Genomic DNA, 25,942 nt, shown 5'->3' on the forward strand with positions numbered 1-25,942 from the left:
TTGTAGATTGTTAATAATTCGAAGTAATTGGTCTTAGATGTTATGTCTAGAAATTAATTAATTAAATAACAACATAAAAATGAAATCTTTAAGTTTTACGTCCCACAGTTATATCGGCTAGGCTAAACAAAACGGCGATGATGAAAAATGAATAAAATGGTGGAATGAAGAAAGTGGGAGGAAACGGGAAAACTCCAAGAAAACCCACGCACACGATGTTTGTCCACCACAGGGATCACTTGGCGAGAGCTGGGATCGAACCAAGGACCCCATGCATCGGAAGTGAACGTTCTACCACTGAGCCACCGCGGTCCCTTAAACCACACAAATTAACTAAACTGAGTATAATATTAAAGATGAAACAAGATGTATACGAGTACAGTATATAAAAGTATATGAACATCGAGTCAAATCATTTTTAGTGTAAAATTGTAACTTTTACTGTAGTTTTAAACCGGCGTGCAATTACATTTATTGCCCACAAGAAACAAAATTACAACTTCCCCTCCAACCGGACACAAGTAGTGAACAACGCTTTATTACGGCAGATTTTTTTTTTTTTTTTGCCTTTTTTTTTCAGGTTTGACACTTCGAAATAAGACAAGAGTTAACTTCATTATCGCTTACGCTAATGTACAGAATATCTTAATTATATTTTTCCTAATTAAAAACGGTAGAATACGAGCAATAAAGAACAAAAACCAGAAATGAAGCATATCCTGCTTCCGCTTTCCTTACTATCGCGTATGTCTTCGTCTTTTGATATACTGTGTATATACTTCTTTATAATACTGCGGTAATAAACTGTGTGTTTCTGTGTGACATTGCGGGCGGACAATCATTACAAATATTTCCTGGTTTCAAAGTTATCACGGTATGAGAAGCTTGTGTCGCAAAGTTTTATTCTTTTTTTTTTTTCTACGAGAAATATTCCCATGCGAGGAAAACGAAGAGGAGAAAATCTGAAGTTAATCTTCTCAAGAACCCATCAGCGTCTCAGTAATCACTCGTGTTATCAAGACATATATACCTACACCCAATATAGTATATAAAACTTTATGTCTTTTATTTACATTACCTCTACATTATTACAGCACGATTTTCTCCCTCCAAAAGTACGAGGTTTTTATTTCCTTCCTAAATTATGTATGTCAACGGTTATTATAAGCAACTTCAAAATGTAATGAACCATAACTACTTTCTATATAGTTATTTTTTAAAAGAAAAAAATAAACAAGAGCAATGTGAAGAAAATAGTAAACTTAGCTAACATTTTTCATTGTAAACTTTAAAAAGGAAATTTTAGGCGTGAAAATTAAAATAAAAATGTTGAGAAACTTCTATACTTTAGATGTAATGAAGGCAAATAATGGAAAGCAACTATCCATGAATATACTATATAGTATATTGTATATACATAGCTCATTGTGACGCAATAGGGAAAGATTCATGCTACACGTTTCATAATACAATATATACATTTTTTTAAAGAATACACGATTGGTGAAAGCCAAAATTTACGAGATTATTAAGAGGTGGACAATTATCATTTTAAAATACATACATTGCATATTAAAAGTCTGTAGAAAAAGGTACACAGATACGGGTACAGAGATTTCTGTACGTTTCAGTGAAGTATTTTACATCAAATGTTAAAAAATAAATAAATAAATAAATAAAAATAAGAACTAGCCACAGATCTCTGTTTGGTATGACTTGCATTCATATCTAGATGTGGGATGATATCAGAGACCGACTCTATTTCCTTTCTTACAAACGAGATTGTAAGTACTAATATTATGTACTCTACGATTGAATATAATATAAATAATGGTCAAAATTGTAAAAAAACATATTGAGAGAAATTTGAACATTGCTGTGTAATGGATATGGAAGAAAGCTGAAATATCTCATCCACACGAGGTGTTTGTTTATCACAAAATCACATGGCACGAATGAGGGACCTCACGTAGAAGAGGTAAGCGTTCTACTACTGACAAGGGAACCTTCCGAAAATGATAGTTGCAGTGAAAGTTGTGACCTATGCCAATTGAAAGAGCTGTAACAGAGATAAGCATTCCCAAAAAATTAGCTGCCCATGGCAATAGGTTCAAGAAATATAAGGGGTGGAAGTTAGGGAAACAGCAAGATTGGACAATGGAGGAAAAGTGCTAATTCCGCAAAAAAGGGGGGCACGACAAAATACAATGCTGACAAGTGATGTATAGAAAGAGACTTGCCACAATAGGGAACAAATGAAGGCCACCAGTGAAGTTAACAGTGTTGCCAACTGCAATGAAAAGTATATGTTTTGTAAAGAGTACAATATTCACTATATGAAATGAGTACAATATTCAGTGTCAACCTGCCATGTAGAACATAAGATACGACGTGTATAATCAGTGGTACAAACTAACAAAAGAAAATAGAAAAAACAGAAGTACGAAAAATACGGAAAAGACGGAGTTGGCCATGATGCGTCACATTTGATCACGAGCTTTGCATATTAGAATGAACAAAACAAGAAAGCACCAACTATGCAGGAAACCGACGTACCTAGAGTCGAAAAGAAAAACGAGTTTCAAAGTTGGCAACGCTGCCCATGAAAATCCAGACAAGTCTAATATAGTTAGGTCACTCGCTTCACAAAAAGAAAATTTCGGCAACAGGCATCACTCGGAATGCATCAATGCTGGAATGATTGAGGCAATGTCAAGTCGGGGAACATGAAATGGTTGGGTTGAGCCAACAACCGATAATAGAAGTAGTGAACATTATGTCATGATTGGGTCGTATGTGGGAATATACAGGGTATCCCACCAAACTTTGTGTCCTGAAAGACTTGCGAAACGAACAAAAATGTGACGGATCCATTTGTGCAGGAATGTATCAATTTCACAGGGGTGACAAAAGTCTGTGAGAAGCAAGTGCCCCCAGGATCTCCATCATAGGGCCCCAGGAGACAATTTCAAACTTTCAAATGGCAACAGGGACCCAGTGGTACCTCTTTCGATAGATCGTGGAATGTGCAACAACACCTATAGGAAACATTTGCTATATGAAGCATGGTTTTCAAAATGGCCGCCACAAATATATGTCGTGTCTTAACATGGCATCGAACATTGTGATCTCAAATTGCTGCGAAGCGAAAAGAGATGTTTCAAATACAATTGCACAGGAATGTACTCATGTCGAGGGCCAAGAAAACTTTGTAAGAAGCAAGTTCCTCAGGGCCCCCATCATAAGGCTCGAGTGGTCAACCGCAAAATTTCAAATGGGAACAGGGGGCGGATGATATTTCTTTGGATAGATGCAACATCGCCTATAAGAAACATTTGCTATATGAAGCACGGTTGCAAAATGGCTGCAAAAATGCACGTTGTTCTTGTCATCGAACAGATATTTTTGGCGGCTATTTTGAAATCCCATATAGTAAATATTTCTGATATGCGTTGTTGCATGCATTTCATATTCCCCGACTTGACATTGCCTCAATCATTCCAGCATTGATGCATTCCGAGTGATGCCGAAATTTTCTTTTTGTGAAGCGAGTGACCTAACTATATTAGACTTGTCTGGATTTTCATGGGCAGTGTTGCCAACTTTGAAACTCGTTTTTCTTTTCGACTCTAGGTACGTCGGTTTCCTGCATAGTTGGTGCTTTCTTGTTTTGTTCATTCTAATATGCACAGCTCGTGATCAAATGTGACGCATTATGGCCAACTCCGTCTTTTCCGTATTTTTCGCACTTCTATTTTTTCTATTTTCTTTTGTTAGATTGTACCACTGATTATACACGTCATATCTTATGTTCTACATGACAGGTTGACACTGAATATTGTACTCATTTCATATAGTGAATATTGTACTCTTTACAAAACATATACTTTTCATTGCAGTTGGCAACACTGTTAACTTCACTGGTGGCCTTCATTTGTTCCCTATTGTGGCAAGTCTCTTTCTATACATCACTTGTCAGCATTGTATTTTGTCGTGCCCCCCTTTTTTGCGGAATTAGCACTTTTCCTCCCTTGTCCAATCTTGCTGTTTCCCTAACTTCCACCCCTTATATTTCTTGAACCTATTGCCATGGGCAGCTAATTTTTTGGGAATGCTTATCTCTGTTACAGCTCTTTCAATTGGCATAGGTCACAACTTTCACTGCAACTATCATTTTCGGAAGGTTCCCTTGTGAGCCACCGCGGTTTTCTTGAGGAATTTAGGAATATTATGATGTTGAGGAGCCAGAAGTGTCATGAGATTGAGTGGAATTTGGAGAAAAATTATGTTATTTCTGATCACAGAAAGAAGGCTGAGAAAGATTGAAAAAAAAATTAAATATGTGAATTAATAGTGCTTTTAATATTGAGCAGCCCGAGGGAGGACTGCAGTAGTATGTAACATTTTCTACCTTTCTGGTAACCTTGAAAAGATAGCTCAACTTTCCCACCCAATGCAGTGCAATGACACATATCAAACAAGTTTCCCCTGCCATCTGCATTTACATTTCCGAATTTAAACTTCCTACATACTGCCCTGATGACGAGAACGATGACAGCTCTCGAAACGTTGGCCTATCCACCAGTTTTCACCTGGCTGATTGCCCGAGAAGAACTTTATAATATACGCCGCCAGGAAAGCTTCAAATCTTACTTCCTACATACTGGTCTGTGGTCTGATCCCAACCCATTTCATTTAATAACTCAATTTCACCAGAAGTAGCGTTTACCATTGTCTTACACCGAGACGCGAGATTAATTTAACGTTGCACCGCTATTCCCTTTAAGGTTGGTGTAAAGGGACAAGTTTTGCCGATAGATGTCACTACAATCTTCTTATCTCTCTGATGTATTTTTTATCTTTCACGAAAGTTCACAATTTCTCTTACAAGTTTCAGCCTAGAGACTTCAAATTTCTAAAGAAGGAACTTCATAACCTATCAAAGGCAACAATCCGTGCCGATTTTTTTTATTTAGAATTTTCTTCATTGCTAAAACAGTTATATTGTTAAAGGTTTCGATATCTATTTTAACAATCAAGCCATTTCAACAATTCGTACTGGAAGTTCTTCAGCTTCATATTTTCTGTTGTAGAATAACATTATCTATGATTGTGGTAAGTTGCATTTCATTACCTCCTTTCTCATGAAAAACAAGCAAAAGAAAATTGTAAATTTTGTATTATTTCTAATAAGTCAGGCTCGTGTAGAATAACACCCATTCCATACTACATAGAAGCAGTGTCTTGTAGTATTGATCCTCTCCCGACAAACATTTTTGAATGCGCGCCTGCACACGAGCATAATGTTTTTCGTTACAAACTTACTTAGTCTTGGATCAAACCAGAAACCCTACCATCAGAGGTTACTTCTCTACCACTGATCCACTGTGCTCCCACGAATAAGCAGTATTGCCTGCTCTTATTTTTATGACGATATTTTTGAATTTTTAATGTAATTAAAGCTATCTACTATGACTAAAGAAGACCTGTTCTTGTATGTTCTTTGGTTACATGTGAGGTATTCAAAATACCTGATTTTAATATATGTGTTTAATGAAGTGATCCAAAATTCTAGACTTAAATACAAACAAGATGGGTGGATCCTGTTATGGAGATACACTTCTTTCAACACTTTCTTACTCCAAAAAAACTGGAAGGGTCAACAATAACACAAACTAGTTATTCTGGTTCCATTTTCCTTTAAAAATTCATTTTTTTTTTCGTTTTCTGTCATACACAGACACACTACACATCTATAGTTTCATTTGCAACTCGACAATACATACATACATACATACATATTGTAAACATGAAATGAAGTCACAAGAAGATGAATTTTTGGCTTTGTTTTTGTGCATATGAGTTCATTTGAAAGGCAAAGTAAGTGAAAGTAATTTTTTGGAAGACTAATGATGACAATCACTTCACGTGCTTTACTGTCCTTGTCATCTTGCCTACTCGTGCTTCGACTAACAAATATTTGGAAGATAGAAAGAAGAAGAAGAAGAACTGAAGAAAAATATAAAGAAACACAAGGCGTATACAACTTTAGATGCCAGTACTCCAAGTGGCATATTTTGAATATATTGAAACGGGAAATATTTAAATTAAAATTAGATATCCCCCTTTTTTGAGCTTATCTTAAAACCTTTGAGTTTTCCTCTCATCTGCGTCCCACAGTACATTTGCTTTTACTTTGTTTGAAAGCTTCGGCATATATTTTTTATATTTATTTATTTATTTTATTTATCTATTTACTAATTATTTTGCATACAATTCAGATTATTTTCAAATACGTATAGAGTTTTCAAAATTAAAAAAAATAATGATATATTTGCTTGAATGATACCTTAAAAGTATAGAAATACCTAATAAAAATATTTTTTTAAAAAATAAAATCATTCATATACATTACAATAATCATTTCTAAAGACAATAAAGATTAGTTTTTATGTTGAAGTTTCACTGATTTCACTATGAAAACAAAGATTGGGATTAGTATTGCGTGCAAGACAAGAGTTGAGGCTGTCTTGTTTGGAAAAGGTGTCATGAAAGTGATATCTTATTTTGGAAACTGTATTTGTTTATATTTTAAGAGATCTTTCTCGTCACGAAAATTTTGTCTCGTCTTGTTTCGGGGGATAACTCTAATTGGGACATCATCCGCGTATCATACTGTCTTACGGCATAAATGAAATATTGGATTGAAGGAGGAGATCATAATGTTTCCTCTGCATCATAGTCTATGCGACTTCAATAATAATTTTTATATTTCAACTACTTATGAGCATTTGTATATTGCACTCATATAATTTGTTTAGTAAAATTTTACAACTGTCAGTGTATCCCGTTATGTCTGCCTTCGGACATGTCAAGAAAGATTACTAGAGTACGCTTTCACGTCGTAACGTCGTTAAATATGTGACAGTTATGTTGTAGAGGAGATTTATAATGGTCGTAAGGCACTTTTTACTTTTTCTCTCTGGATATCTTTAATCATTTTTAGTGGAAAACACATGTTAAAATAATAAGACATACTATGTTTTAAAATCTGTTAAATATTTCGTTTACATTTTGTGTAAAACAAACTTCATTCTAGGTATCATAGAATCACGTTTTATAGGAAGATTGACGTAATCGTGATATATATGCTATTGAAACTTACAAGAATAACTTCTAGCATTGAAATATTTATTTTATTTTTAAGTGTATGTAGTATACTGGTCTTCTTGACCTGAAAATGAAGTGTGGACATATTTTACTTTGAATCACTGAAAGCACATTATTATTTGCTACTAAAAGTTATTATTTGATCTTATGTGCTCTTGTTGTTTTCGTTGTTCTAAGCCTTGTTGTTTCTAAGTGTTACATTACAAAAGTTTATTAAATGTTATGTTACAATTTTTTTGGAAGGAAGTAAATGTCAGAATAGAGTCAACTCAAACTTAATTTGATTCGTGAAAGTGTATGCTGACAATTTTAATGTGACTCTCAGAAGTTCTATACCGTGTAAAACTGTTAAGATCTGTCACTACAATGAAGCTTCTTCAAAGTGTTTCTGAAACCAAAAGAAATATATGCTGGGTGAAAATCTGTTCTTTATGAAAATACAAGCTTCGCCTTTTACGTTATACAATATATTCTCTTTAAAAAATGAAAGAACAAGTCAAGATTAAGTGGAAAGTTAAGAATAAATAAATAAATAAATGAGATTTCACAATAATATAGACAGTCAAACATAACTCAACATACTGATTGAGATCGACAGTTGAAGTAGTATTTCTACTTTCAGGTATTTACTGCGTACTGACTAAAAGTTTTAAATTAAGACACTTAAAACACTGTAAATGCATCCTAGTAGAGAATTCTTGTCTAATTATTCATATATCAACATTTTATGGAAGAATACTTATTGTATGGATATTATTAGTGTTTCTCGTCAAATATCGAGAAAATAGATAATTTCATTTCGAAGACAATTGTAGAAGCAAGCGATAACGAAACATTAACTCAAGCTGAAAAAGTTAGTATGGTTCTAGATGTTTTATTTTCAAATATCTAGTATATTTGAGTATAAATTGCTGTGACAAATTAAACTGTGTCAAAGTTTCAACTGCATGAGTTACAGAAAAAAAATAAAGTATGGATAAATACCCGTGTTTGCTGTTAAAACTATGAGATTCATGAAATACCTAACGCTTCTGCAGTTGAGCAAAAGTTATTCAGAAATTCCTACACTGTCTTTATTTGTAGTTGTTTACAGTAATTATGCAAGATCATCAGGTCTTAGTTTCCTAAAATGGAGTGTTTCAACAGCGATAGATTGGCCGTGCTATATAAATGATGACAACAAACTTAGTTGCCCTCCCTGCTGGTCATGTGCGTGGTTTTGGTGCACGAGGTTCCGGATGCGATTCTCCGTGGGAGAGCATTGAACGCATTACGGTGGTTTGGATTCTGTCTTAAACTGTAAATTCACGTCTTACATAACTTCGGTGCTAAAAAGAGGCCCTAAACCTTAATAAACAAATAAACATACAATCTTAGTCGTTCCTCCATGGCCATCCTATTTGCCAGATCTAACTCTATGCACTTTCTTTCTTTGTTAAAGACATAAGTCTACAACTGCCATTCCACTCATGACCTACCAGTAATCTTGAAGTCCATTAGTATATGCTGTACCGGTTTCTCAGAAATGACAAGAACTTAATTATCGTATGGATGTGTTCTATGTGACCAAGGATGTATACATTGAAGGACTGACTAAATATCTCAAACATGGACAGTTGCTCCCTCTAGAGGAGCATGCATATGTATAGTTTTAGAAGAAGAGGATATTTACGTCTATCTCGGACAGGTGATATCCACGGATGAGAACACTAAGAAAGAAATTAACAGATGTTCAGCTGGCTGTGTGAATTCTCAAGGAAAAACATCATATTGAAAGACAAAATGTCAATATATCTAAAGCGTGAGTGTATTATTCTTGTTTTGACATACGAATCGTAGACGTGGACTCCACTAAAATCAGACATTATTCTCCATCTACAGACTACACAGCTAAACATAGGAAAATAAATACCAAGAATCATCTGCAAAGATAGGAAAAAAAATCACATGGACAGAAAGCTAGCAAAAGTGACGGGTGTTCTCATGAAAATAAAGGTATTCAAGTAGTCGTGGGTTTAACGCATTGCGAGAAGTGAATGATTGACAAAGTAATTCTTGACTACAAAGAGACAAGAAGTAACCTAGGGATGTACTCATACAAGATCAAGGAGCACTGTAAAGAATTCTCAAGAAATACTGTAGATAGTTTTCAAGAGGAGTTGATCTTCATCCAGCCGTGAACTGACGCTAGTTGTTTTCATATAGAGTAGCTGAACCTGCGCTCTTTACACAGCGCATCATTCGCATATGAGCATAAATCTCCTTCTCATTCCCCATAGCATCTGTACATTTCCCTTTACAGACACAAATAAAAGACGTCTTGATTTTTTTTAAAAATCGGCAAGGAGTATCACAAAGGGGAATTTTTTAAAATTATTTTTTCTCAATATTTTTCACCGTTTGCAAAAATTTAAGCCTACTTCCTGTTGGAGTTTCTAAGTCATGTATGACCAGTGTTTTCTTCTTGCATGCAGTATGTAATGAGCAAATATGTTACATACATAATTAATTATAATGTCAGTTATATATGGTGTTCACTGGGCAAAACACTCCAAAAATAGATATTCATCTTAGACTGGAGAAATGGTTATCCTTCCTTTTTCAGTATTATTTGGCCAGGAAACAAACACCTGAGACCGGAGACCGTGTATACATAGCACCGTGTAGCATCATGCGTAGGATATGATGCTATAGTTCTTTTTTTTATTTGAACACTTCCAGGGTACCCGTAAAAATGTAATAAAGAAATAATGGCCATGTTTTTAAATATTCAATTAGAACTGGACAATCTATGCAAAATTTTCAATCGATCAGTGAAAATGTCATCTTTCTAGAGCTTGTAATTTCCGAGATCTCATTGTCGAAAGGATTGGCCACAAACATATAAACGTCCACAAACATACAATTTAAAAGAACTCCAAACATGGCAGCACATTTCGTTTGCACTGATTTTGGAGAAGGCTTATTAAAATACAAAGACTTTGAACAATAGCTTTAAAACGTAAACTTTATAAAAAAAGATGTATTTAAATAATAATTTATTTAAAGTACACATACTTTTAAAATATTGTCTTTCTTAAACGTGAAATCACAAATAACCGTAAGTCAAAGGTTTGAAATTCAAGGTTAGAGGTTGGAGTTCAGGCGTTTTTATAGCTTTTGTAGCATTTTAATAGATATATAAAGGAGTCATAACTGTTGCCATATTTGCACAACCCAAATAGCAGGTGCGTGTATACGCTGTTATCGATCCTAAGTACAAGATCCAACTGGCCCAAGAGGAGTGTGGTAAGCAGATTATTTAACACGGAGGCTACCACTTCATCAATATCTTCAGTCAGTTTTTAGTGGCAGTGACAATGAGAGCTCGACAGCGTCTAATACGTGAACTGTTATTATATGAGTTCGAACTCGAGCATGACGCAGCAGGAGCAACCCAAAACATTGTCACGTACAGTGAGCCACATCATAGCAACTCGTCGGTTCCAGAAATTTCATGCATGTAAAAATATCGAAGATTTGGCCAGAATAATAGATTCTGAAGTCATACGACATCCCACTGAGGGGAAAAAAAACCACCAACATATGTCAATTGTCAAACTAACTCTAATATCCCAGCCCTCTGAAGTACGACACCCCTCACAAACTCGAGAAAATCATCAGGAGCTGAAGCATTATACCACATGAGTTGACCACAGTTCAAGCTCAAGTAAAAAAAAAATGGATGTGTGCCGACAACTGCTGCAAAATCCGCGTGATATGAGTTTCCTAACACTGATTGTCACATGTGACAAAAAGTGGATGCTTTTCTGTAATCCGAATGTGCAGAAACAATGATTGAGCAAAGGCCAACTTCCAGAATCGTTCGTCAAATAGGGTCGTTTCGAGCATAAAGTCACACTTTGTGTATGGGGGAACTACGAGGGGATAATTCAGTTTGACTTCATTCCTGACGGCCGTACCGTCAATGCTGACATTTATTCCGAACAGTTGGAGCGGATGTGTGCTGCTCTACATCAAAAATATCCTGCATTGGTGAACCGAAAGCACGCCCTGCTGTAACAGGATAACGCAAAACCATACTTGCTTCGAAAAATGGAACAAAGCATTCAGGAGTTTGATGGCATCGAACTGATGCTACACATAGCACATAGTCCTGTCGAATTACCATCTGTTTCGGTCCATGAGGCACTTCTTAAAGACATATTGCTTCATCAACCAGCAGGAGATGCAAACAGTAGTGACGACTGCCTTCTTTGCCTCTAAAGACAAGATTTGTATCGATGTGGAGCCGAGGCTGGAAGGCGGCTGCAGACAGCCCAACATGAGGTTATGTACTTTGAATGTTAACCTATTTGCATTATACTGTAATAAATAGCCTACAGGTATATTGTGTACCAGAATATTGCAAGATTTTGGCTCATCCTGATATTTGATAATAAAACTTCCTTACTATTACTACACCCATGCTACACCCATAAAACAGAAACAATAAAAAATAAATACTTTTTTTATATAACAAACACATGTGATAATGGAAAGCAAAATATAAGAAAACTAACTAATACACAAAGAGAAATGAGATTAGATAAAATCTTCTAGTTTAATGTCCTACGATTATGCCGTTTAGGCTAAAGGAGACGATAATCAAGGCAAGTGAATGATGATGAAAGAATTGGTGGAATGAGAATGTGGAAGGAAACAGGAGTACCACGAGAAAAGCCACGGACATGATGTTGTCTTCCACAAACTTACTCCGGCGGAGATAAAGAGAAAGAGAGGGAGAAACTGTATTTACGTGTGAAACTGCACCTCTTGTTTGCATATTCTTTTCTGGAAGAATAACGATATGCGCATCATTCCAACCAACTGCCGCGGTGTGTGCGGCATGCGGCATACGTAGTATATAGCTGACTTTCCCCTTGTCTATACTATAGCTCATTTTTCACCTTGCCCACTGAAAAATGAGACAATATTATGTTAGATATACTGTATCACTGTCGCGATCGTCTGGGTCATGTGAAAATGTTACCAGTATACAGCCAGCCAGCGATGCGAGACCCGAAAGACTCAAGGACACTAAAACACATTTAAGTCGAATATCTATCTTCTCTTTATTCTGGTAACTAAATTTATATTAAAAAATGTATTCTCAGTTGTGGGTGAAACATATTTAAAAACATAATTTTTAAAGCATTTTCACACCATGAGAACATCGTAAAAGAGAATACTATTCACGACCTTGTTTTCCTAAAGCAGATAAACAAATATGAATGAAATTTCGTGCTTCTTACAGTGCTTCTTCTTTTATAAAGTGTTTTGTTTAAAATGACCAAAACAATTTGCTCAAGCCACATGTTAGATAAAATTTGTATTGCTTTCTCGAATCTCAAAAGTGTAAAATAAATTTGCACTTTGTAGAGATTAGTCTACATTCAATCATGGTTCAGTATTTGAATGTTTCCAGTGCTTCTGAAAGCATGCCAAACTAAAGAAAAACAAAAGTGTTTACTAAATATTTATATCCCATCATAGGTATATATTAATATTTTCTTGCAGTTAACTTTTGATCTTTATGAAAGCATTTGTAATATAGGCTATTCCAGTGTTTTAAAACTGTAGTTCTCTTAGAGTGAACTGTACAAAATAAATAATAGTAATAATAATAATAATAATAGAAACAGAAAAGTTAAAAGTAAAGTAAATTGTCTATTACACACTATAACTGAGAATCACAAATATCTCTAGATTATTTATCAGCTATTCTGAGAAAGGTGTGTTGCTAAATTTTAGAATTAAAAAAAATATATGCCGTAGAGGGGGCTTATAAGTTTAGATCAGTGTTTTCCAACTTGGGAAGGGACGTCGTGAAGAGCAAGCAAAGAGTACAAATTACTGACAGAAATGAACTGTGAAATTATGAATAGGTCTAAAGCACCATTTACAATTTTGCTTTACTATATTCACAGATACTATATGTTTGACATTTTGTCTTTACTATTCCTATCCAAGATATCTGTGTAATTAAAAACTTTCATGTAAATATAAATTGGTGATATATATGGTTATTATTAGCTATTATTATTAAACTAACTAACTAACTCTATGGCCTATGGAACCCGGAGGTTCAATGCCGCGTTCACAAAAGCTCTCCACTGACTTCTATCCTTAGCTAACTGAATCCAGTTTCTACTTTGTATTCCAATCTCTGCGAGATCCATCTTAATATTGTCCTCCCATCTGCGCCTAGGTCTTCGTAATGGTCGTTTTCCGATTGGTCTTCCTGTCAAGACTTTGAAAGCGTTTCTACTTTCTTCCATTCTAGCTACATGACCCGCCCACCTAAGCCTCCTAGACTTGACGACCCTAACAATGTTGGGTAAACCATATAAATTATGTAGTTCCTCGTTATGAATTTTCCGCCATTCCCCATTCCCGTTCCTCTTGGTTCCGAATATTCGTCTCAGGATCTTGTTCTCAAATATTTTCAGTCTATGTTCTTCCCTCAGACTAAGTGACCATGTTTCGCAGCCATACAAAACAACAGGCATGATTACCGTTTTGTATATTTTAAGTTTCAAATTTCTCGACAGAATTCGCGACGATAAGAGATTTTGAACCGAATAGTAAGACGAATTCCCTGCCTTTTAGTCGACATTTAATTTCTCCGTGAATATGATTTCCCTCTGTTAATATTGATCCTAGGTATTTGAAAGTATCCACTTTATCAAAAGTATTATTTAATATTTTTACGCATCCATAATTTGCTGTATTCCAGTCCCGACGCACTTCCATGTATTTAGTTTTCTCTGCATTTACTTCTAAACCCATGTCCCTGCAAGCGTTTAATAAGATCTCTGCATTTCTTTCTATTGTTTTCCTATTATCACCTATGAAAGCATTTGTAATATAGGCTATTCCTGTGTTTTAAAACTGTAGTTCTCTTAGAGTGAACTGTACAAAATAAATAATAGTAATAATAATAATAGAAACAGAAAAGTTAAAAGTAAAGTGAATTATTTATTACACACTATAACTGAGAATCACAAATATCTCTAGATTATTTATCAGCTATTCTGAGAAAGGTGTGTTGCTAAATTTTAGAATTTAAAAAAATGCCATAGAGGGGGCTTATAAGTCTAGATTAGTGTTTTCCAACTTGGGAAGGGACGGCGTGAAGAGCAAGCAAAGAGTACAAATTACTGACAGAAATAAACTGTGAAATTATGAATAGGTCTAAAGCACCATTTACAATTTTGCTTTACTATATTCACAGATACTATATGTTTGACATTTTGTCTTTACTATTCCTATCCAAGATATCTGTGTAATTAAAAACTTTCATGTAAATATAAATTAATGATATATATGGTTATTATTACCTATTATTATTACTAACTAAACTAACTAACTAACTCTATGGCCTATGGAACCCGGAGGTTCAATGCCGTGTTCACAAAAGCTCTCCACTGACTTCTATCCTTAGCCAATTGGATCCAGTTTCTACTTTGTATTCCTATCTCTGCGAGATCCATCTTAATATTGTCCTCCCATCTGCGCCTAGGTCTTCCTAATGGTCGTTTTCCGATTCGTCTTCCAGTCAAGACTTTGAAAGTATTTCTATGTTCTTCCATTCTAGCTACATGACCTGCCCACCTAAGCCTCCTAGACTTAATGACCCTAACAATGTTTGGTAAACCATATAAATTATGTAGTTCCTCGTTATGAAGTTACCGCCATTCCCCACTCCGGTTCCTCTTGGGTCCGAATATTCGTCTCAGGATCTTGTTCTCAAATACTTTCAGTCTATATTCTTCACTCAGAGTAAGTGACCATGTTTCGCAACCATACAGAACAACAGGCATGATTATCGTTTTGTATATTTTAAGCTTCAAATTCCTCGACATAATTCGCGTCGACGAACCGAATAGTAAGACGAATTCCCTGCTTTTTAGTCGACATTTAATTTCTTCGTGAATATGATTTTCGTCTGTTAATATTGATCCTAAATATTTGAAAGTATCCACTTTGTCAAAAGTATTATTTAATATTTTAACACATCCACAATTTGCCGTATTACGGTCCCGACGCACTTCCATGTATTTAATTTTCTCTGCATTTACTTCTAAACCCATGTCCCTGCAAGCGTTTAATAAGATCTCTACATTTCTTTCTATTGTACTCCTATCATCCTCTATTAAATTTACATGATCAGCATATGACATAACCTGGTGAATACCGTTCAACTCTAGGCCCTGGTTGCTATCTTTGATTTTCCTTATAGCGTATTCCAGAACAAAGTTCAATAGCAATGACGACAACGCATCTCCTTGTTCAGGCCATTTTCGACGTAAAAGCTCGTGGACAAAAATTTTCCTACCCAAACTTTACTTTGGAATTCATTTAAACATATCTTAATTATTCCAATTAGTTTTCTCGGTATTCCAAGTTCTGTAAGAACGTTGTATAATGTTTCTCTCCTAACCGAGTCGTACGCCTTTCTAAAATCAATAAGTAATTGATGTACTGGAGTATTGTATTCCTACTTTTTTTCTAGTATTTGGCGAATGGTAAATATTTGGTCGATAGTTGATCGATTTCGTCTAAATCCGCACTGATAATCTCCAATAATTTCATCTGCGTATGGGGTCAATCTTGCTAATAGAATATTTGAAAGGATTTTATAGGATGTTGACAGAAGAGAAATACCTAGGTAATTATTACAATCAGTTTTGTCGCTTTCCTTGTGTATTGGAACAATGATTGATTTTCTCCACTCTTGTGGTAATTCTTCCTTGTTCCAGATAAGGAGAATATATCAGTGAGAACTGTTCCGTCAGCTTTCTTTAATATATAAGCACGAGGTTGTTAGCCTTTCTGAAATTCGCTGATCCCCTTATACATGTCCCGAATATTTTTATTTTTACTATTATCTTCGAGTTCCTTAATTTTAGCTTTCAAAAAATCGCGTTTCTTTGTTCTAAAAGTTTTGGAAGTTTCCCGCCTGATATCTGCGAAATTTTGTGTAGTTATTTCAGTCGGGTTTTGTAGCCAGCGTAATTTTGCCTGTTTTCTCTTCTCTGCTAGTTTTATGCATTCCTGGTCGAACCATGGTTTGTTCCTACGTATTTCCGCGTGTCCCAATTTTTCTATTGCTGAACTTTTAATGCTATCTCTAATTTCAATCCAAGTATCCTCAACACTAGTGCACTCTGAATCTTCTAAAACCGAGAATCTATTTGAAACTTGAATCTGGTATTCGTTTCTTACCTGGCTCTCTTCTAATTTCTTTAAATTAAATCTCTCCGTTTTCGGACATTGAATATTACCTTTAGTCAGCGATAATCTCTTCTCTCATATTATCGCTACTACCAGGTAGTGATCAGTGTCACAATCAGCCCCTTTAAACGACCGGACATCAATTATGGTAGATTGCCTTCTTCTATCTACTAAAACATGATCAATTTGATTACGTGTTTTTCCGTCTGGTGATGTCCTAGGGTATTTATGGACGTCGCGATGTGGGAATTTTGTACTCTTCACGATTAGGTTTTTGGATTGCAAAGTTCACGAGTCTAACACAGTTGTCATTACTTTCCTTATGTAGACTTTTGTTCTCTATAATCGGTTTGAAAATATCCTCTTCGCATTGAAATCCCCTAACAGAATTTTCATATGGTATCGCGGGAGTTGGTCAAATATCCGTTCCACTTCTTCGTAAAAACTGTTTTTATATCGTCATCCTTATCTTCAGTTGGAGCATGTACATTTAGAACAATAATATCACACCACCGTCCCTTAAGAGTAATAAAAGAAAGTCTGTCAGTGACAAATTCAACCCGCTTAATTGCTGGTAATATTCGTTTGTGAACTAAAAACCCTGTTCCTAACTGGTGATTTTTATTTCCTTCCCGCAAAAGAACGTAAAATTTCCAGAATTCACAGATCCATTTCCTTCCCACCTAACTTCCTGAACTCCTACTAGATCCATCCTGTATTTCTCTAACTCACTCGTTACGGATTTTAACGCGCCTGCCCTATAAAGACTTCTAATATTCCATGTTCCAAACCACATGCCCATTTTCTTTTGCTGAGGTCGCGTCAAGTTATCAGTCCTTGTCCGAGGCTTTTGTGAATGTTTCTACCTGTCTGCTGGCTGCGACTGTTCTCTGTGACAGCCTTAATCACCTAGCACCAAATTAAGGGACTCTATTGGTCTTCGAACTACTTTTAGAATTGTATTATACTCTATCATAGTAAAGTTTTTATAATAAAACGGTTGTGGGAGAAAGTCTAATTCCATGTATCATCATTTTGTCTCTACCAACCTGCTTTCCGCGGATGTTTACAATATTCTTAATAGTTTTCAATTTTGTAATCTATATATATAAAAGAGAACGTACAAATCCTTTGTGAACTCATCACGCTAATACGGCTGAACCGATTTCTTTCATTTTTGGGGGGTTGTTAGGATTTGGACCCTAGATGGTTTTTATCATATCACTTTAATTTTTAATTACCAGTGTCTTGAGATAATGGACCATTCAAGTCTCCATAGTTCATCATAGGTAAAAATAAACGTATGTATATGCAACCCGCATGACCACGTGACTCGGCGGGTTAACATAAATGACAGGCGCTTGCAATTTGAAAGCGAAAAAGTAAAAATTATCTAAGTAACAAAGTTTATTGCGTTCCGGGGTGACCGCAGCGAAGCGGGGTGAACGCTGCTAGTAAATAATATGTGTTTTCTTCCTTTAACAACAATATAAAATTAAGAGAATTTTAATTAATATTAGTTTCAAAATGTAAGTATAATGGTACTAACATATGCTCAATATACGTATATAAAAATGCTTAAATATATATTTGTTTTCTGAGAAGGCAAGCGTAAGGTGTAGAACATCCAATTTTATTTACCTGACCGCGCTTCGTAAATACTTGAATACTTGACGACTCTCTTCATTCCATTGGTCATACATGCTTTCCGTCTGACTTCTGTAATTTTAGATGCAGCATTGGATTACCGAATGTTCAATACAATAATAATAATAATAATAATAATAATAATAATAATAATAATAATAATAATAATAATAATAATAATAATAATAATAATAATAATAATAATAATAATAGGATTAGCTCTAAAGGCCGGAATTAATGGGAGAACTGATGAAAGGACATATAACCTGAATGCAAAACGAAATGACATTTTCCCCAGGCACCGGTTAAAAAAGTGGTGAATATGAATCAGAGTTATATGCTGTGAAAACTAGATCAGTTATGATTTCTGGTAGACAATAACCATTACCATGGCTGCTCTAAATCTCTACAAATTGAAGAGAATTCAGTGGAATGTTAAAGGAAACTCGTTGATTGGTTGCAAACGTGAAGTACATTTTCCAATACGGCATCTTATTGTTCATAAGTTTTTAAGATGGGTTCGAGATTTTATAGTCACCTTGTAGCTGTCTTTATTGTCGAATATGTTTTGTTAATCTACAAAGGATCAGAACTTAGAGAATATTACCTTGAAGTGATTTAAAGTTAAGTTACATAATGGATAATTTGTATGGACTTCTGATACATATCGCGGTGTTCTGAAGGACAATGCTGGGATCTATTACAAAGATGTTCAGATTGATTCCAGTTTTATGATTTACTGCTACTACTGTGTTAAAGTTTGTTCATGACTGCTGGCAGTTGATGCTATGTGGAGCAAAAGAACATGATAAATCCTTGTTCGGAATATTTCGGAAACTCGAAATCTATTCGGTACAAAATTTTCTTAGTGATGTGTGATTTTCTACTTATGATCATTTTTAACATTCTGCATATTCTTAAATCATTATTGCATAATTTATGTTTGAGCCTAGAATCTCCCTTGGACCAGACAAAATTCCATCGTACATTATCAAAGCTTGTTTTGAAACACTTAAATATTTATTGCAAGCCATGTTCAATAAAGCACTGGTTAATTCTAATTTTGCAGCCTTTGGAAACTTGCAGATGTCTGGCCAATACCCAAGGTAACAGGTACACTCGACGTAAAAAAAATCGACCGATTGCGATCATTTCTGCACCAGCTAATGTTCGAAATTATTATAGTATACAGAAACAAATATACTCCTATGTATGTCCGGTTATTTCGCTAGAACAACATGGCTTCCTGTCAAAAATAGTAAACAATAACAAACCTTGTTGAATTTGCTGATTATTTAACTGCAGAAATTGACGACAAAAATCATGTGAATGTGGTGTATACGGACTTTAGCAAGGCTTTTGATGTCATCAATCACGATACACTACTAAGTAAACTTACTATTTTCAACTTTACAAATCAGTATGTGGATAGTACTCTATTTTCTCAAACGTAAACTCCGCGTAGTTTACAAGGGAGCTTTATCTGAACCATACACAGCTTACTTGGGTGTTCCACAGGGTTCGAACCTGGGACCTCTGTTGTTCTTATTATATTTAAATGATTTCCCTAGTATAATATAATCTTAAATTGTTATATGCAGATGACTTAAAAATTTGTTTTTATCGTATTATAGCTTGTGAAACAGACGCAGTCGGATTATTGAGTGATATTAACGCACTTCATGAATGGTGTAAAATAAGCGAACTGTTGTTAAATGCGAAAGAATGCAGCGCAGTTTCGTACACTAGAAAAACTTACTCTTTTCAATTTCAATATCAAATCGATAATACTTTATTAAAGAGAGTTGATCATGTCCACGATCTTGGAGTGACAATAAGATCAAATCTTTCATTTGACCTTCATATTAAGCAAATAATATGTGAAGCGTATAGAAATCCTGGATTTGTAATGAAATGCATTCGGAAATCGTGATGTTCTTATAATACTTTATTCTACTTATGTGCGCTATAAACTAGAATATGCAGCGATAATTCGGAATCCCTGTACTAAAATCGATTCAAGTAAACTTGAAGTAATACAATCTAAATTTGTACGATTTATAATCTATAAAGAATCAGGCATCCATTCAAGATATGAAAAATACACAAAACTCATACAACACTACTCACTAGTCACTTAAAACTATGAGAACTCACTCTTATTTGTGCTTTCTACATAAGTTGATACATAGTTGCATTGACTCACAAAACCTACTATCGGAAATCTACTTTCACGTTAACAACAACTTAGTCCGTCCTCGTCTAGTACCTTTTCATTTAACGAAACAATACACAAATTCATTAGATGTATCTCCTGTTAGAAAAAATGTATGCTTTATATTACAGTACGATTTCGGCAAATTTATAAACGAATATGGTTCTATTGAATAAAAAGAAGTCCCAAGAGTTGAGATCCGACGAATAGGGGGTCTGAGGAAGTACAGAAATGCTTTTTTTCCCCTCGGAAAAATTTATTGATGGATACTACAGTATCATATGGTATAAAATCATATGCGTCCATTGCATGGTTGTAGGTGTGTCTCCCTTTTCCTGAGCGTTTCAAGGACTTCCCGACAAAAATTTTGATTGGCAGTTTGTCCTAGTAGCACACAGTACTCGTGGATCAACCCTCAACCCTCGACTGTAAAAAAAAAAAAAAAAAAAAAAAAAAAAAAAAAAAAAAAACATCAATTTGATTTTGGATTTGCTCATTCTCGCTCACTTGGGTCGGGGAGAATTTGCAATTTACCACTCCCGACTTTGGGATTTTATTTCGGAATCGTACTCAAAAATCAATAATTCATTACCTGTGATAACGTGACTAAAGAATGCTGGCTCCCTCTCAAGGTGGTTCAGAAGATAAGACACATCCCTCCGATTGGTTTTCTCTTCAGTTGTGAAGTTCTTAGGAGCCTTCATGGCGCATACTTTTTTCATGTCCAAAGTCAAATCAGGTGTTAAAACATGGTGGACGGTAAATACCTTCAAATTTAATTCACTACTGAACATTGTCATCACCAATATGATCTGACCTCATAAAAAACTTCGTTTCACTCTTCCCACATTGTCATCCGTTTTTGTAGTTGAAAGTCTTTTCGCACCAGGTTCTTCTTCCACTTGTTGTCGACCATCTAAAAAGAAATTGTGTCATGTAAACGTTTGTCCTCTGAATAGGAAATGTCCTTCATAAGTCCTTTATAGCTTTTCGAAAGTCATAGCAGCTGATTCTTCAAGTTGTACACAAACTTTGATGGCTCAACTTCGTTCAAACTTTTGTCGCTTCAATTTTCGCAACAGGGTCGTCATTTCAGACTTTGCTTGAGAGAAGCAAGAGCACCAATGACCTAAGACTTTCATGTTTTGTACTTTAGTATATTAGTAGGCAATCGATTAAAGTATATGTGTTCCTCAAACTCTTGGGGGGCAATTGCCCCCTCCTGCCCTCCTAAATGACATTCCTGTTTCGCAACGCACCTCAGAAACCAAACTTCACTTCAGACGCTCTCAATAATTGTGTATCAACTGGAACAAGTTCAAACAACATTATGTACGAACGTTGTCGGTTCGTACATACTGATGTTATCAGTTCCATTACTTTTCTAGCACTAGTGCTTTTTTACATTTAGCGATTTGGCAATGTTAAACTGAAAAAGTGATACAAAATCAGGCACAATTCTTAAAAACCTCTTCGTACATATTGCCGATTCGTTGCACACTATTTGGATGGTAGGCTACAAGCATGATTTATTTTCGTATGTGTTTCTGTTACTATTTATTCTGAACTAGGCAAACTTAACCTGGCCAACGGCCGATATAATAGAAGAAACAGAGAAATATTTTCGTAAGTATATATAAAAAAAACTGAGTCTTTCTGCACCTTGCTAGTATGTGACGAGTACTAGATTAAATTAAATTTCCTTTTTTAAAAAAAGCAATTGTATCAAAATATACGACTTTCTGAATGAATTCAAAAATTGTGTCTTCGACATAATGACAATGAAACATGTAAATATTTTGAAATTTTGAGTCAATTTAAATGATCCAAGACATTCTTTTTCGGTATTTTGCTTTGTAATATAGCTTGCATAAACATTGTTTAAATCTGTACATAATAACTTGAATACGACATTGAAACTACCTACATACATTAACTTTGTGGTTAGTGATATTACGTATCTTTTAATGCCATTACGGTAATAACATCATGGTGCCGTCCTTATGTTATAATGTCAAAATACCATGAAAAATGATTTATCATACTACGATTTTTATAGATATAATCCTGTCACATCAAGTTTAATTATTACTAGTATTACCGTTAGGTTACAACCACATGACAGAGGATATAGTGTCTGGAATTGCAATACATGACGAAGTGTGATATTACATCATCTATCCAGCTGTTCTTGATTTCATAATACTCAAGAAGGTTTCCCCTTTATTAAAGCCGTCAAGTGACACACCCGGCCCCGAGTTCGATTCTCGGCGTGAGTACTTGTATAAGATATAAAGATCCATAATGTTTCGGATCCCACTGTAAACAGTAGGTCAGTCTCATATGGCCGAGTTAAAGTTACAGTGGTGCAAGCCACTATTTCAGAAAAGAAGACAGACATAGAAACCAAATCTAGAGAAGTCGTAAGAGCATAAAACGTAAGTCGGAGCTTCATTCAATTGTTAGCAAATGACAATGGAAGTTCTAGTGGTGAAGGAAGCAACTGTTTTGTTCCGGAATTTATTAGACTTTTAATTAACTTGATTTCTGGAAAACAAAAAGTGACTTACACCACTGCAACTTTAACCCGTCCACATAATCTGAGAGCTTAAAACAAAGGGGGGTTAATGAAACTACCTTTAAAAATCTTACAGTATGTTATTTTTTTCTTTCTTGTTCAGTGCAACAGATTTATATTTTCAATAATATTAAAAATTATCTTACCTTACTGACAAGACTACTAAAATAAATAAATTGCATTATTCTTGATTCAAAACTAAGCATATTTCTTTGCTTTCTCTTTTTTGCAGTGCTGGCTTTAATAACAACAGTATTTGAAGTAGCTAATGCTGCATCTTTGTGTTCAGCGGATGCTTGTTCGAAAATTAAATGCCCTGAAATCAAATTGGAAGACTGCAAAGAAGGGTACATCAAGCCAAACTCTACTGCATGTTCCTGCTGTTCTTCTTGCATAAGACTCCTTGGTAAGAAAATCTAAGTTATAATTAATCAATTAACACTATTGTATTTTACTGGTTGATAATTGTAACATTGATAATAGTTTATGAAGACTTTATTATTTGTACGTTAAGTTATATAAAATAAATTTTAAATTAACCTTTCAGTAACGAGTATTAGGTGAAAAAATGTGAAGTTAATATACCGACGTGGATATGGGTGAACAATTACCGTACTTACTTCAAAAACAAGACGTCCACACTTCGAATCTTGTATCCGTCGACCTTGGCTGCTAGAACGATATCTTAAGCCTTAAACTACTTCCTTTCAAGAATTCCACTTTATCTTTCATTGTGTTTCTTTTTAATGTGAAATGGGTTGAGCATATTGAATAGTTTAAATAAATAAATAGAAAAGAGTCGAGTATCTACTTAAGAAACAGACAATTTGTAGCCATTTAAGGTGAGCAGTCATGGAGAGGAGTGACAAGGAAAGACCAACTTGTGTAGGAAAAAAATATTGGAATAAACGAAAAAAGATTAAGTTTTACGTCCCACAGATATGTCGGCTAGGCTAAAGGAGACAGTGATGATGAGAAATGAATGAAATGGTGGAATAAAGAAAATGGAAGAAAAAGGGAAAATGGAAGAGAACTCCGAGAAAACCCAACCTACACGGTGTTTGTTCATTACACAGTTCACGTGGAAGTAGCTTAATTCGAACAAGGAACTCCAATGCACCAGAGGTGAACACTCTACCACTGAATCACCGCAGCCCCTTAGAGCCACGAGGAAGTTCATATTAGAGATCATTGGTACACTCCGCATCAAAAAATTGCGACAGCTAACGCCATGCAGTTAGGCCACCCAATATACACATTCTTATCCCATAATCGTGTCAGGTAAAGAAACCCCCTTTCTCTTCTCCTTTCTTCTCTCCTATACTGAAATTAGTTAACAACATGAGCGCAATTCTTATTTCAAACTAGACATGTATTAGTTTCGATAAAATTAAATTACAAAATCGAGGCGAAACAAGATTCATAGGTTGATGTATAGAGAAACTGAAACATACACAATTAAAAATTGAAACCAATTGATGTCTATTACACAGAGATTCAGAAATGAGGCAGAGAAATTGAGAGAGAGAGAGAGAGAGAAGAGGAGAGAATAAGAAAAAGAAAAGAGAGAACAGATGAAACTCTGGAATTCAAACGTAGTAAGAAAAGAACCTAACATTATAAAGTACTCTTTTCAGAAATCCAACAGTAATATAGAAATAACGTTTGTTTTTACATATTTTTTCAGAACTATTCGAATATATAGAGGATGCTTTAAATGTTTATTATGTCACTTTCATAATGGATAACATACTAAATTTCATATAGATCTGTAGATCTCCGAGACACATCTAGGATAATGTCAAAAGTTTAACACACATGCTTTGTTTCCGCGTGGTTCGATTACAAATTCGGTAGTGTTCATTGGACGTACTGTTCCAAAATACATTCTAATATACCCAGTAGATAGCGTTGGTCATATCCTCGATTTCAGACTACTAATACAAACTGAACAAAAAAGAATAAAATGAAACGAAAAGAAAAGAGAAAGAAAGAAAGAGAAAATTGAAGAGTTCTATTTTACTGCTAAATTTCTATCAGAAATACCCTATATTAAAAGTTCAAACTGTATCGTCACGAAAAGTTACAAATGCTGGAAAGGAAAATTTTATATTCCTTATAGATGAAACATGTTTCAAATTTCAATGTGAAAAAAAAAACGGATTGAATTATAGGATGGGAACAAATTTTGTGTCGAATATATGCAATATACACTTTTGATGTTATCGTTCTCAGAAAGACCCACTACACCATTTGCTAAACAAAGTTAGGCTAAAGCAATCGATGGTGTAGTGGTAACGTGCAAGACTTCCAAATGGAAAATCTTGGTTCGATTCTCCATCAAGTAGTATGATTTTTTCGCATAAAATGATGGCTGCAAAGATTTATCTTCTGATGGAGAACTTACAAGGCATCACTGGCGATAGTTCGAGTAAACAGTGTGGGAGTTCTACATCATACACTGCAATGTTAAGTATGTTTTACATTTGTATTCGTTCCCCTCTCTCTTTCTTGATGTTTCCCTATCCTGTCTTTGCATGTTTCACTTCTCCCCCTCTCTCTTTCTCTCTCTCACACACACTTCATGTTCCAAAGTTAAAACGGAGCAAGAGCCCGATATACCTGGTCTGGAGAATCTAATTAACTGTTAACTTCGGCGTCGTGTTTTTCGTGCTCTGGGGATAACATCTCCAGTCCTGGTGATCTCTAACAGAAATACTGTTTAAACGCAAGGGATTAGGTAAAATCTCTTTTTTATCCTCGGGGTTACCAAGTCTCTGTCGAATTACCAGGTCACTACGGATTTGAATCCTCCACCCAGTGGTGGCCTATAACCTAACCAACATCATCCGACTGACACGATGATCTGTTTGAGCTCTTAGCGTGTTCATTTTATCTGTGCAAATTACGTTATATGTGGAAGAGATGAAATCAATGCTGGATGTTTGGAACATATAAATCTTCGGAAAATACTAGAAAATTGTAACCTCTTTGGTTATTTGAAAACAAAATTTTATTTATACTAGTTCGACACAAAATTGGTTCCCATCCTA

The 25,942-nt window shown here is 35.0% G+C and overlaps 1 protein-coding gene across 1 annotated transcript in view; it reads left to right on the forward strand.

Annotated features, from left to right (window-relative positions):
* LOC145668438 (uncharacterized) overlaps nt 1-25,942 on the forward strand; it is a 128,966-nt gene that overhangs the window by 11,702 nt on the left and 91,322 nt on the right. Inside the window, exon 2 of the mRNA XM_081736302.1 lies at nt 23,122-23,295. Coding sequence (XP_081592428.1) covers nt 23,122-23,295 — 174 coding nt within the window. The remainder of the gene's footprint in view (nt 1-23,121; nt 23,296-25,942) is intronic.

The sequence above is a fragment of the Thermobia domestica genome, chromosome 13, assembly GCF_964235325.1.
Source record: "Thermobia domestica chromosome 13, izTheDome1.hap1.1, whole genome shotgun sequence".
NCBI classification, from domain to species: Eukaryota; Metazoa; Arthropoda; class Insecta; order Zygentoma; family Lepismatidae; genus Thermobia; species Thermobia domestica.